The sequence below is a fragment of the Lissotriton helveticus genome, chromosome 7, assembly GCF_964261635.1.
Source record: "Lissotriton helveticus chromosome 7, aLisHel1.1, whole genome shotgun sequence".
Taxonomy (NCBI): Eukaryota; Metazoa; Chordata; class Amphibia; order Caudata; family Salamandridae; genus Lissotriton; species Lissotriton helveticus.
Window position 1 is genome coordinate 637,007,763 of NC_136068.1, and position 14,297 is coordinate 637,022,059.

Genomic DNA, 14,297 nt, shown 5'->3' on the forward strand with positions numbered 1-14,297 from the left:
GGTGGACTTTACAGTGGAACATAAACCTGGGACTGACCATGCCAATGCAGATGGACTCTCCAGATATTTCCACTTAGAACATGAAGACTCAACTGGTCAAGGTTAGTTTAATGGCCCTAAGTTTGGGGGGGTGGTTGTGTAGGAGAGTAGGGTCTGCTTCCTATGGTCACCCCCACTTTTTGCTTTTGCTTTACTGGTTTTCGACTTAGATGTGGCTGTGGGCCTGCTAATCAGACCCACAGCCCAGATGCACTCTCTCTAAATTCACACCATGTACTCTAGGTACATCCACAATTGGAAATTGGTTCACCTTATCAGCACCTGTAGAAGTGTACCCTAGGTACTCAGGGCATAGGTGTAACCAAGGCCTACCAGGGGCTGCAGCATTTATTATGCCACCCCTGGCTGGCCACACAAACTGACACAACTGGCTGATCACTCAGCTGGGGCAAGGTCGTGTAATCACCCCTTGCTTAGGTATAGTATTCCTATATCTACCCTTATATATAGACACACAGTAACCTATAAATCACTCCTATGGCAGGCTTTAACAATCCTGGAGGCAGAGTGCTTGGTTATGTGTGAGATGGTGCTCTAGCATGAGCTGAGCCTGTCTGCAGCTTTCGGAAGCATGTCCTTATAGCTGTTCTATGATATTGCCATACCATATACTCTTAAGTGCATTATAATCCTCGCGGTTGTATGCTAACTTTGGTTTGGCTTTATCTAAACATGTCGTGTAAGGTGTCATACGCTTTGGAATACTACCCCCTCGCCAATTCTGGCGACGGGGGTAGCATTCCACCCTTCTAGAGGGAGAAGACATGTTGTTGCTGACTATCCCGGTTAAAGTTAACATGAGCCCCAGCATCACAAAATGGACGCTGCTGCCACAGACACAAGTCTGACCTCCTGCTGCTGGGAGTCCTTCCAGTCACGGAGGTTTGGACAATAGGTTTCCTGCCTGGAGAGGTGCGAGCACCACCCCAGACAGTACTTTATGTATTGGGGCAGGGAGGGCTGAATAGATTGAGACATGCCTGGCGCACACTAGGTGCTCCATGCATACTCCAGTTCAAACCGGCTGCTGGGGCACTCCAGCCCCAGCTCTGGCGCGAAACTGGGCAAAGGAGAGGGGGTGTAACCAGCCCCCTTCCTGGTCCCACCCATAGGAGGAACCTAGATAGAAAACCAGCCCCTTTTAGTTGTATAAAGGTAGGAGCTAAACCCCAGGACTTTAGATTAATCCTGGAATCGAATTTGACACAAAACTCTGGACCCTTTGACATTCACCTGAACTGAAGACTGAAGAATCTCCCTTGTGGCCAAGGAGTGACCACCGTGGGCAACCAGGCACCATCCAGCAACTCAACGGCTTGCTTTGTCCCTGTTCCCGCCGGAACCCGAGCACAGAGCCTGACAAGACCTCAACTCCCGGACCTCTCTGACCCCACTGCACGACTCCAGCACAGCTGAGCCCCGTGGAAGGCGTCGGAACCCGTGGACCCAGGCAACTAGGAAAGTCTTCAACTTGCTAACAGCGCAGCTCCTGAGGCATCCTCGAAGCTGTGCACTGGGGACTGAGACACCCCGACACCGAGCTCCACCTGCACCGAAGACCAGCCCTCCACACTCCACGAGATCTGCGTGGGGCCCTTCTGCTTGTGTTCTGCTCGACGCGCTGTAACGGTTGCTAGCCAGTTGGCTAGTAGCCCTGTGACGACGATCCTTTTGAAAATCCATCGCTGGTCTGGTTGCTCCAGACTGGCACTTGCTTCCCTGGAAAGGTGAAGTACCTCAGACCCTCCTGGTCTGCACCAGAAGCTCTTTGTGTATCCTGCATGGGTTGCCTTTGCTTAGGCTTGTTGGCTCCAATGTTGAAGTCGACCCCTCCATCTGCGAGAACCTTCGTGGGACAGCTCCTCTCCAGCACCTGGTCGTCCTCGACGCCTCCTGGTCCGCTTGGCTGCAACGACAAGCTTCACGGCAGCACCTGATTGATCCTTGACGACATCTGGTTCATTCCTGGTTCCACCCAGTCACTGGCTGGTGACTTTAGACTCTGTCCCCTCTGCTTTCAGGTCTTCTTCAACTCCGATCCACCCTTGGATCCACCCGGACATCTTCCTCCTGGTCGCCTGAAGCATCTTCTTCCAAGGCTCCATAGGAATCAACGAGAAAACCCGACACACTTTGACACCTATGCACCCGCAGCCTGTGGGTGAGCTAACGCGAGTACTTCAGTGCTCCTTTAGGGACTAGCCGAGTGTCTAGTTTTGTTAGTTGTATAATCCTAGTTAGACCGGAAGTGTCCTAAAACTCTCTTTACTTACCGTTTAAGTTCCCATTGACTTTCTATTGACTCTCGTGGGAGTGTACCGACACTGCACGCGCCGCCCGTGAGCCTCCTACTCCTAACCTAAGGGTCAGATAGTGTAGCCCAGTGATTCCCTAGGCCTTTGGCCTTCTCCTTTCACAAGTCGTGGTTCTTATACCACTTACTTAGTATATGGTTTTACGCGCCCCTAGGGCCTAACTGTAAATTGTGCTATTTAAAGTATTTCTAAGAATAACTTGTTATGTTCTTTTGTCTCTGATCTCATAAAGAGTTTAGAGGAGTGTGTTAGTAAATAAATACATATATATTTTATATATATCCTGTGTGGTGTCCTTTCATTTGGTATTCAAGGGGTTACATTTGGTAAAACAGCTGGCTTTACACGCCCTCAAGAGTCTTTTAGTCTAAGACTGTTCTGTCCACGCTACCTCTAGGATAGCTGGTCTATAAGGTTGACTTTACAACCATCACCATAAGGGTTGTTTGGACTGGTGCAAGGTGTTCACTAGAATAGTGAACATCATATACCAGGCCAACTTCTCACACATATCTCTACAACAAAATGTTGTTTTTGATTTTTGCCACAATTATGCCTTTCTGGCTGCTGTCTTATAGGAGAACAGAGGCCTCACTTGCTGCCTTCAGTTTCTTGCTGACTTTGACCCCAGGAGCCATAAGGAAGAAGACAGTCCTATTGCTTTGTGTGTCTGGAGACCCGTCTCAACGACAAGGGGAGCCACCCTCCTCAGGCTCCTCAGGTGTACCTGGTGAGGGAGGGCATCACTGTCCTTGCAAAAGTCCTCTTTCTCCTGTAGGAAGCCAAGTTTTGCAGACTCTGCTTGGGCTCGCCATATACTCACCCCTGGTGGAAACCCCCTGCAGTTCTACTCTATTTACTAGATTTACTCTATCTTCTTAAAGCCCAGAGGGAAAAGCTGAAAGTCTGGGAATTTATGGTACTTGTTGCCGAGAGAGACCATCAGCCGCAGAAACACTCAGTCGCCACCTGTAGGTAGTCCATGTGTAGATCCATGGGGCCTTCTTTCAGTGAAATTTCTCCTATCGAAAGGTAGGGTTGGGGGACTGGGAGAAAGAGGGCACCCCAGAGGATAGGAGTCACTGCCATTCCCCTTGTACCCTGCGTAGAACCTCTTTGCAATGAGGACCCTCCTGTTTCAGTGCACCCTCTGTTCCTTCTGGTACTTCCTATTAGGCTCATAAAAGTTCTCTTGGGCCTCTCCTAAGTTCTTGGCACAGGGCTACAGCTCATTCTTGGTGTTGCTAAGGAAGCCTCCCCCACCTTTGCTATGATGAGCTGCTAAGTGTTGTGAGCAGCTGAGACATCACTCAGTTAGTGCTCCCGGGTTGTTGCTCACCCGCTCTGCTGTTCTCCATGCAGGCGGCTGGGGCACCAAATGGTGGCCAAGGCTCGCAACAGCAAGCCCACTCTGACAACAGAGTGCTAACAAAAAGGCTGCTCTTATTCTCTACATGGGGTCGCAGTGACAAGACACAGAAACCGCTATTGACGGCATTGTTGATGGCAATCGATGAAGTCAAGGGATGTTTTGCCCAAAGCAGTGTAGGTCGATGTTGAGTGAAGAACATTTAAGAAGAATTCTACTCCAAGCTTTGTCAATCCTCACTCCTAGGCCTCATTTTCACATATAGCCTTGTACTCTCTAGCATGGCTGTGTAACAGCAAGTATGAACCAAACACTTGTTCATCACCTCCAAACCCTCTAGCCTAATGATCAACAACTAGACGCAATCCAGTAGCCGACAGACTTCATTTCAATCATTCCTTTCCTCCGGACAATGCGGCTCACTCCTAAAAGACAAAACCCAGATAGGCCTCATATCCACCAAGTAGTTCACTAGGAAACGTGTTGGCCTGGATCATATCAACCAAAACCATGACTGAAAATGATGTCTCAAACCGGGAACAAATTCTTCAAAGGAGAAAATAAGGCTTATTTCACCAAACACGTTCCCAATAGAGCCAACCAAACCGAGGAAAACTCTAACATCTATCAGGAACTAACTAGCCCTGATGCCTTACAAGCAACCCAGGCAGAGTTAAAAAATTATCCAAGATCTGCAAGTCCTTCTTCAGTACCTCAGAAGTGCCTCATTAACACCATATAATTTCCTTGCATAAACCAACCTTCATCTTGTCCCAACCCTTAGAAACCATGCGGTCTTACACCTAACCCCAGACAAAAGCGTCCAATGCGTCCACAGGACCATGTTCATTCACATCCCACAAACAAATCTTCTCCCCTTTTGCGATGAATACAAGTGATTTCATCAGTTCCTACCTCCTTTCAGAATTTGTCCCCACACCTCTGAAATAGGCTACCTTTACTCCAACCTGAATGAAAAATATCTGCTGATCAAAATGAAAGTGACAAGGCAACGGCACAAGTATGCAGAACTTAACCATCTTCTCCACAATCACCAACATGGAATCCAACCTGGGAGGGGCATCAAGACTACTCTAGCCAATAGCAGGGAAGAGTTTCTCACCTTCCTGGATGAGGGAAAGAAAACCAGCGTATTCTCCCTGCCCTATCTGTGGTCTTGCAGATGCCATATCCCGCTCCAGGATGTCCCAAACAGGGATATCCTAGAAAAGGACCTTATTTGGGGGTGGTGATGCATGCATAGTATACAAAAACAGGAAAAACTCCAGCTACACCACCTTTCTGAAATATTCCCATTTCCTGATCAGATGTTTCCAGAGAGCAAGAGGAAAGAAGGGGAAAGAGAAAGACTGAAAACCTGTTACAAATTGGAGAAAGGAGGAACCTGCAAGAGTGAAATAAAAGAGTAAGGGGTATCTAGTAGTTGATTAAAGAGGCCTGAGGTAGATTGAAGAATATGCGGCCTTGTTATTCGGGCGATAACATATATAATAGCGCAAGCAGCAGGCTTCTGAGCACAGCTTTGGGCACCTGCACTCATTCTATTACAAATTAAGCACTGGTGGCATGCTACTTCATGCATTTTGGGCCGTTCGAGAGAGCTCAGTGGTATGCATGTATGTATTTGGTATTTCTATAGCATGAACCTAGCCAGGGGCGGCTCTAGGCTCATGGCGGTCCTGGGCAGGGAGCGTAGGTAGGAGGCCCCGGAAGAGGGGGGCTCAACGTGAAAGGCTGAGTGTGGCCTAAAATACGTGCGCCTACTCACAATTTTTACTGGTACAGGCAAAGGTTAAAATGGCTAGGTAGGGGCGACATGATTTAAACCAAACGCGGGGCGGGCTCGCGTTTCATAAATGCTGGCAATGGTTACACAGTCAAAAATGGTCATTGTATGAGAAAGTTCCCCGCCCGGCAAAGGTTTACAAAAATGGGCACATGCTGTTGCGGTATTTTTTTAAAGGCGGGGGGAGGGCGAACGCCTCCTGATAAATGAGAGAGGTGGGGGCGGTAGGCCATTGTCTAATCCTCAGACAGGACCCGCAGGGTATCGTGCAGCAAAAAGAATCGGTAAAAAGCCGGTTCAGCTATGGGTGTGTCCCTTGTCTGGCGCAGCCTAGGACAAATGAAGAAGAGGGGTATCGAGCAGCAAGTCTGCTTACTTTACAATGCCAGCCGTAGCTCAGGATTTAGAAAACGTCGGTGCAGATTGAGGAGCCGAAATATTATTGGTGTGTGCGCGAGGACGAATGCGACGTCATAATTTCTCACACTTAAGCAGAGTCAGCACAAGACTACAGTATTGGTGTGGCGGCCCCATGGGGTTTGGCGGCCCTGTGCAGGTGCACAGCTTGCACATGCCTAAGGCCGGCCCTGGCCTAGCCAAAAGGCTGCAGGGTGCAGGGTTGAATATGGGCTTTGAATCAATGCCCCAGTTCTGAGGTGCAGCTATCAATAGTGCAACAGGTGAAGTGGCACCAAGGCTCTGGAGTGTTGGGGCCCACTTCTCCTAAATGATGGCAGTATTTTATATCCAAACAGTGGGCGGGTGTCCAATTTCAATGCTGGCACCAGGCCTGTGGCATCCTTGCTATGTAAATGTCCCACTTGGATTAGAGTAATACTGCTTGCAAGAACCTCCTTGCTCTGTGAATTTTAATTGGGGGGCACAAAGTCCATCACCTTAAGAATATGGAACACATGGGAATGAACGTTGTTCCTTCGCTCCGATCGAACGTACATTTATTTGGACCAATGAATGTGCATTCAAATTAAATGAATGTACATTAGGACAGGACATGAACACTTTCTTTGAGCATCCTATAAAATAATCCATGTGCCTTTAGGTAGAAGTTTAAAACACATATTTCACATGCGAATTCGCAACATTAAACAGAGCGAATTTTCAGGACTGAACAGCTCAGTCTAAACTACATACCTTCAATTTGGTACCCTAGTATTCCAGGACACTATCGCTCCTGGCGTTGCCGGTGCCGTGGTTATTGGTATTGCCAAACACGAAAATACCGTGTGCAGTTTTACGTCTGGTCTTGTAATCTCATTTTGATTTTCAGCCCCAACGGAAGTGCTGGGACGCTCAAACAGAGAGGGCGTTATTCCCATGCCCGCTATCAGAAGACAGCGAAATAAATGCACAAGTGTAACCTCGTTCCACCCTGGGTAATCACCGACACACCGCATGGCGCAAAGCATTATTCGAAACAATTTAGTGGCGTAAATGTCAGTGGCTTGTTTTCTGTTCTGCACAGCGCCATGGTGTATATATTTTTAAAGCATTGTATGTTTTTTAGACTGTTTATTTTTAATTATTTAAATCTGGGCACACTGGCCGAATCTGTAGACACCTGATAATATTGTCTCGAAAAAATAAAAAAGACTGAATATTAAGAGGCTCAGACATTGCTTCTCCTGATGTTTGCTCGGTGCAGACTCTTTCGGGCGAGCATCTGGCATTCCGTTCCTTTTCGCAGCCCCTTGCTGTCCGTTTTTTTTTTTCTTACACTTTGCAAAGGGTCCTTTTACCACCCCCACCTCAGTGCCCATCTGACTTCTGAAACTGGAGGAAGAAGCAGAGGGTTGGGGCGGGAGGGGGGGGGGGCACTGGGTGTGGTCTGCTCTGCTCCCGCCCTGGCACATCCCTTGATATAAGGCGACTGGCCCGAGGTCTGGCCTGCGCTTAGGGTGGTTGAGTCCTGCTCTGACCTCTGCTCCCCTGCTTGCTCCAAGTTCCACAGTCCACATAGCGCCTTGAGGATCCTGTCACCATGATGGTGAGCACGTGGCTGCGAGTCTCTGTTCTTCTGTGGCTGGCTCGGTGCAGCCTGCAAGGAGGTAAGGGTGCCGATATATTACCGTAGGGGCGTCGAACCGTGGGATTTGCAGCCTGGGGAGGCCTGTCAGGGTTGGTGGGGAGTGGGACCCGCACCTCTCGTCCCCAGTGGGCCTCACAGTCTGTGGGACACTTCCTTGTGGACAGATTTCTCTGCCCCAGGGCTTCTCCCTGCCCTTGTTGTACCTGACGTGTCAGGTGTTGTATATGGCCTGTTAACTAGGAACACTACTATATAGCTTTCTAATTTGCAGGCCAAATTTACAGTATCCGGCCTGTTCCCAGTCACTCGAGTCGAATGACGCAGTTTTCAGAGTGGTTAACTTCAAGGCCTGTCCTGTGGTAATCTAGGGTCCATTGCTGTCGAATTCAGCTTTGATCCTCTTGTGTTGTCGAATACGTTTTCAGGAAGAAAAAAAAGTTACATCTCAATCAAGAAAGGAGTGAAACAATAGTTATGAAAGCAGGTCGCCGCCCCCCCAAGGATTTGAGGCGGGAGAGTCTGACTGTTGTCGGGCGAGTGTATCTGACAGGCCTGGAGGGGGGTGGGGCAGTCAGTCAGTTCAGACTTCAGTATTTGCAAGGTTTGTGGTGGGGTGGAAGAGTGTGTCTGTTGTCAGGCCTTTGTATCTAGAAACCTTAAAGAGTTTGGGAAAAGTCTATCAAATGTGTGGCAGGTACATCTGACAGGGTTGTATGACATTACAATGCATTTTTCACATCGCAACATCCTTTACAACGCATTTCATTACATCGCATTACATGACATCACATGTTAAGAAACTACCTTTGCAACGCATTCCATTACATCGCATACTACCTTTAGAATGCTTGCATTTATGGTAAGTATTAGATAGTATAGGGGTAAAAATTACTACTCTAACTCCAGGGGGTGCAACAGTAGGGTAAGTGTTGGATAGTGTAGGGGTAAACATTACTATTCTAACTCAAGGGGGTGCAACTATAGGGTAAATGTATTGATTGATTGATTGATTGAAGTGTTGGATAGTGTAAGGGTACTATGCGTTGTAATGGTATGCGTTGTAATGACTGCATTGTAATGACATGCATTGTAATGGTATGCGTTGTAGTGTCATGCGATGTAATGGTTGCGTTGTAATGGCATGCGATGTAAGGGATGTTGCGATGTAATGACTGGGTTGTAATGGTAGTGCGATGTAAAAGTTGCGTTGTAAAGGTTGTTTCCCATCTGACAGGTCTGGGGGAATGGGCCGGAGTCAGTCAGGTCACACACGCACGTGTTTCTTTAAGGCTGGTGTCACTAGAGCAGAATGTGTCTCTCATGAGGCATCTGTGCCAGAAAGGCTTGGAGGACTTGGGAAGAGCCTGTCGTATGCTGGCCGGGTGCACCTGACGGGCGCAGAGGGGTACGGCTGAGTCAGTCGGGTCATGCGCGTGTGTCCGGCGTCACCATTGCAGGGTGTGTCTCTTGTCATGCACCTGTACCTGAAAGGCTCGGAGTGCTTGGGAAGAGCCTGTCACGTGGCGGACCGATACATATGACAGGCTTGGGGGGAGGTGGGGGGGAGGCAGCGTCCGTCGGGCCACGCAAGGCTGGTGTCAATAGTGCAGGGTACATCTGAAAGTTTGGTAGTACTGGGAAAGAACAGAAGTCTGTCTTTTGGGGGGCTGGTGCACGTGGCAGATCTGGAGGGGTGGGGCAATTCAGTCAAGCTGTTCGTCTGATGCATTAGCGGTACTGTTGCAGGGTCTTTATCTTTACAGGTATCTTTTTCGGAAAAGGCTTGGGGAGTAAGAATAGTCTGTCACATGTCAGGCCGGTACACCTGAAAGGCTGGGCCGGGTAAGGGGGCGGAGGGGGCGGAGGGGGTGATGGAATAACCGTAAGAGTATGTATGCTGCTGTCAATAGGCCTCAAGAAAAGGGTTTTCGAGTGCACCAAATTGCACAGTTTTTTTCTCATAATGGTGGCATAGGGACATTTAGAGAGGTTTAAAAGACACACGAAACTTTGTACAAAATGAATGTTTGCTTCACGGTGAGAAAAGCGCAGGAAAAAATGAGTTTTGTGGAATACAAACTACGAAAAGGTTGTGAACTTTTCAGATGAACCTTAAACGTATCACTCCCTTGTTTTATTAATAATGTCTGGGTAAAAGTTTCACATCCTTCACACTAGCTTAACAATGTAATGCAATGACCGTTATACCCAAGGTGACCAGTTCTCCTTCTATGAGCCTGGCACTGTGGGGTACCGCAGGGTGCACTGTTTTGTGAGTTTTGAGGCCTTTGAGCTAGAAAAAGATTTATTTTTGTTTGACGTCTGCAATGTATGCAGCAGAAGGCGGATTACGTGTCACATGTGATAAATCCATATTTATGCAGAAAATGCCGCAGCCGTAAAATCGCATGATTCTAGTGGCCTTGGGCCTGTATAAGCAGGTGACAGAAGGTGAGGTAACTTTCAATTAAAGGGACCCGTAGGGCTGTTTTAATCCCCTCACTAGAGCTTTTTCTGAAGCCCAGTTCCAGATCTAGTAAAGACTGGCCTAATACCGCCCACCCCGCTTGATTGTTCATGCCTGGGCATGGCACGTTCTTTCTTTCTTTCTTTTCTATCTCTCTTTGTTTATTTCTTTGTTTTCTTTTTTCGTTTGTTTATTTGTTTGTTTGTTTCTTTTTTTTCTCCACCCCTCTCTTTCACCCTTATTGATGTCTCAGTGGGGTAGTTGAGGTAGGACACTCGGGATCATCTTCTGTGAGCAGTGGATTTGCAATCTTGCTTTGCTTGTATTTCTTTGAACTGAAAGGGCCAAGATCCTGGGAAGAAGAGAAGCCGACAATTCTGAGCCCCGCCCAAACACCTTTTTATCTGGGAGTTGAAATGATAGATTTGGCGGATTTTACCTCAAATGTCTACCTGCCGATGTCTGCTGAGGGAAGATGCCCGGTAATACCAGGACATGTGGATTTTGCATGTTATGTTCCAGTTTGAAGGGGTAAAGTTGTAAGGCCCTGACTACAAGTGCCCCAGAGCCCAAGGCGATAATCATCACCCCCAATAAAATCGGATACGCCCATGACCAGAATTTATTGTGTGCCATAGTTATTGCCTATTGCAGATTGAATCCGTCTAAATGAGGCATACAATGCTTTCTGCACCAAAACCCACACGTCTCAACATTTACTGGGCAGTTGCCCCCGGCGTATATTGGCAAGATTGTCCTGTTGATGTGTATCCGGGGTCAATGGAGGGGTTGCAGACTAGTAATTACCAAGTGCTGAAAAGTCACCTAATTCATAACTCCAACCCTTGCACTTACAGAGATTTGCAGAGGTGTTGGTATTATCCGGCCCTCTTTTAAGTAGGGTGAAGTCTCTTACTGACCCCCGATGTTCCAGATTTGATCAGATTCTTTAACCCCTCCCATGCTCATGACGAGCACACGGCCACCGTGGCTCATGATGATCTGAGCTCGTCATGAGCACCGGGCGCTGTGCGGGGAATTAGCCCCGCAGGCAAGGGGTTCATTATCACCAGTGACTCTGGGTCACATGGTCCAAACCTAAGTGCAACACAGTCCTATTCAGCTCTTCCCTTGCCTCACACCCAGTCGTTGTAGCAAAGGAAGTTCACATAGCCTGTGTAGAGGACATTGTATGGTCGGAAGGATGTTTGGTAGGGTGCAGAACTAGTTGTGCTTCGTTTAAGGCGTAACTCCACATTCATGTTAGGCTCGTGTTGGCCAGGTCTTAGGCTGACCCTTTTCTCAGGAAAACCAAAATGGTTGTCTGTTTCTTTTCAAGTACTAGAAGTTGCAGTTGGCTTCCAGTATGTTTAGGCATTGTGGTAGGCCTTGTTCACTGATGGACTAGAGCACCAGATTCTCTTCCCAGAGTGAGCACATAACCTTTGTACCTCCTCTCAAAAAACATAAACCTGAGAGTAGTAACTTCAGTCAATATCATTTTTCAAGTAGATATACCACTGGCAATCATCATTTTATATTTCATATTATTAGAATATGTACTCATAGTGTATGTATATATAAATGTGTATACACACACACACATATATATAAAGGACCTACGCCAAACATCTTACAGTCAGCAGGGAAGAACTTACCACGATCGGCATTCTGGTGTTGGGCGCTGATGAAGGCGCAAGCCGAAATGCATTCGCCGCCACTGGAGCTGTACTAATTTAATAAAGCCTCTCTGAACTGTGCCCCTTCGGGCTTCTGCTTCTTCTTTGGAGGGAGGATTTTGGATATATATATATATATATATATATATATATATATATATATATATATATATATATATATATATATATATATATATATATATATATATATATAAAACATATCTCTCAATGTATCTATATATAAAGAGAGATATTTATATATATATATGTGAATCATCGTTCCTCTGATTTATATCAAAAACTTTCCGAATTTATAGTAAAATTCAGCATTGAGCACATATGTAATCCATTCCATAAACACTGGTCATATGGGTATTAACTCCCTGATGTTGATCTTCTGAACATAACGATCAGTGTTTACATATTGCTACAATCCAGTGCAGCCAACAGGTGCTTCGTGGTTGTAAGCTGCTTTTTCAGGGACGTAACAAGAACACTATAACCCATATATTAACACTTGATTTCACTGCAAAATCTATAACTACATATCTTCAAACAACATAGTATCCTCTCAACTGTTAATCTTTACCTCAATCATTTTTTATACCTAAATGCAATGTAAACGCTGTTTCTTTTTTTAAGATTCATTCGATGAACAATGTAACAAGCAAGCAAATCACACCGGGGAGTTATTGACAATATTTGTACGATTTCACATGACTCTTCACTTATAATATATATTCATTTGATGTTTAGCTACATTACATGAATGTATGATGTTACAATGCATACATTTACAAAGCATGCCTTTACAACGCAGTTTTTACTTCGCAACATAATTTACTACGCATTCTTTTACATTGCATGCCATCACATCGCATTTTCAGAAACTACCTTTACAACGCATTCCGATACATCGCATTATACCTTTACAAAGCATACCATTACAATGCATAGATTTACATTGCTTTTAGGGTAAGTGCTTGATAGTATAGGGGTAAAAATTACTGTTCTAACTCCAGTGAGTGCAATAGTAGGGTAAGTGTTGGATAGTGTAGGGGTAAAAATTACTATCCTATATCCATTGAGTGCAACAGTAGGGTAAGTGTTGGATAGTGTAAGGGTACTATGCGTTGTAATAGTATGCATGCATTGTAATAACTTGCGATGTAATGCCTGCGTTGTAGTGCCATGCGGTGTAATGACGCGCGTTGTAGTGACATGCAATGTAAAGGCTGCGTTGTAATGATTGGCATGCTATGTAAAGGATGTTGTGATATAAGGACTGCTATGTAGAGGTAGTGCCATGTAATGACGGCGTTCTAATGGTTGTTTCCCACATTACATGCTTGATATATCACCCAACATAATTTTCATCTACATTTTATTTTTCTGTACAAATCTACACAATCATATTTACTTAGGTTCCTTACTTTATCCTTATGAGCTGATATTGTTCTCCAGAAAACAACTAAATGTTACCTTTCATATTATATAATTCTATCCTAATTAATACATGAAATTATCATCATCTGAAGGGAGTGCTAAATGAGCTGCAGGTAGACTTTACTACATCTTACCTCATCCCTATCAGGGCTTGTACTGCTATTCGGAACCACATATACATCTAACCCAAATAAAAAAAAAAGGTTCTGCATTCTACAGATTTTCCTCATGTCCTGTCCTTTCACAAAGTTATACAAAACATAATAAACAAATCTCTTTATCCCTGTAAAGATCCAATTTAACATTTTTACAGAAATTGTCATAAAGCTCCCCATTTCCTATAGCTCTTAAATATCATAAGAATATAATTGGGCTCAATCCTACAAAGCGATACCAAAGGGGATGATGGGCGGAGCGTTTGAGCAAGTCAAACACTCACCCCCAGGGAATTGATCTGGGTTTAATCCATCACCATTTTAGCTCACTCCACCACCCCAGTTCAGACATGGCCTTATGCAAATCAGTCGGACCCTGTGCCTCATGGGAACAGTCCAGCCTAAACTGCTAAGCCATGTCTTCCCTGGACCAGAAACAAGCATCCTGGGACCGGTTTCGGATTCATAATCCGCATCAGCCAGGCTATCTTGAATCCAGTGGTAGAGTGAGCAAGGGACCCATGTCTGGGCATACCCTGCCAACTTAGGGCGAACAAATCGATACCAAAGGGGATGATGGACAGAGCGTTTGAGCAAATCAAACACTCACCCCCAGTCAACTGATCTGGGTTTAATCCGTCACCATTCTTTAGCTCACTCCACCACCCCAGTTCATGACAAGGCCATATGCAAATCAGTCTGACCCTGTGCCTCATGGAACAGTCCAACCCGAACTGCTAAGCCATGTCTTCCCTGGACCGGAAACAAGCATCCTGGGACTGGTTTCGGATTCATAATCCTACATCAAAAATTCTAGCTCAATATCAAATTCCACCTTCTTGAAATGATTGTCATATAACATCTAAAGCCCTCATTGCAGCTATCCATTACTTCTCTTCTTATAGATCTAAAACCCCCACCTAATACATAATCGGACACCATATCATCAATT

General features: G+C 45.9%; 1 protein-coding gene across 1 annotated transcript in view; it reads left to right on the top strand.

Annotated features, from left to right (window-relative positions):
• Nucleotides 1-7,485: 7,485 nt before the first annotated feature.
• The window catches only part of GREP1 (glycine rich extracellular protein 1), a 96,668-nt gene continuing 89,856 nt past the window's right edge, over nucleotides 7,486-14,297 (top strand). The window contains exon 1 of the mRNA XM_078653218.1: nucleotides 7,486-7,617. Within this exon, the coding sequence (XP_078509344.1) occupies nucleotides 7,551-7,617 (67 nt within the window). The 5' untranslated portion in view covers nucleotides 7,486-7,550. The remainder of the gene's footprint in view (nucleotides 7,618-14,297) is intronic.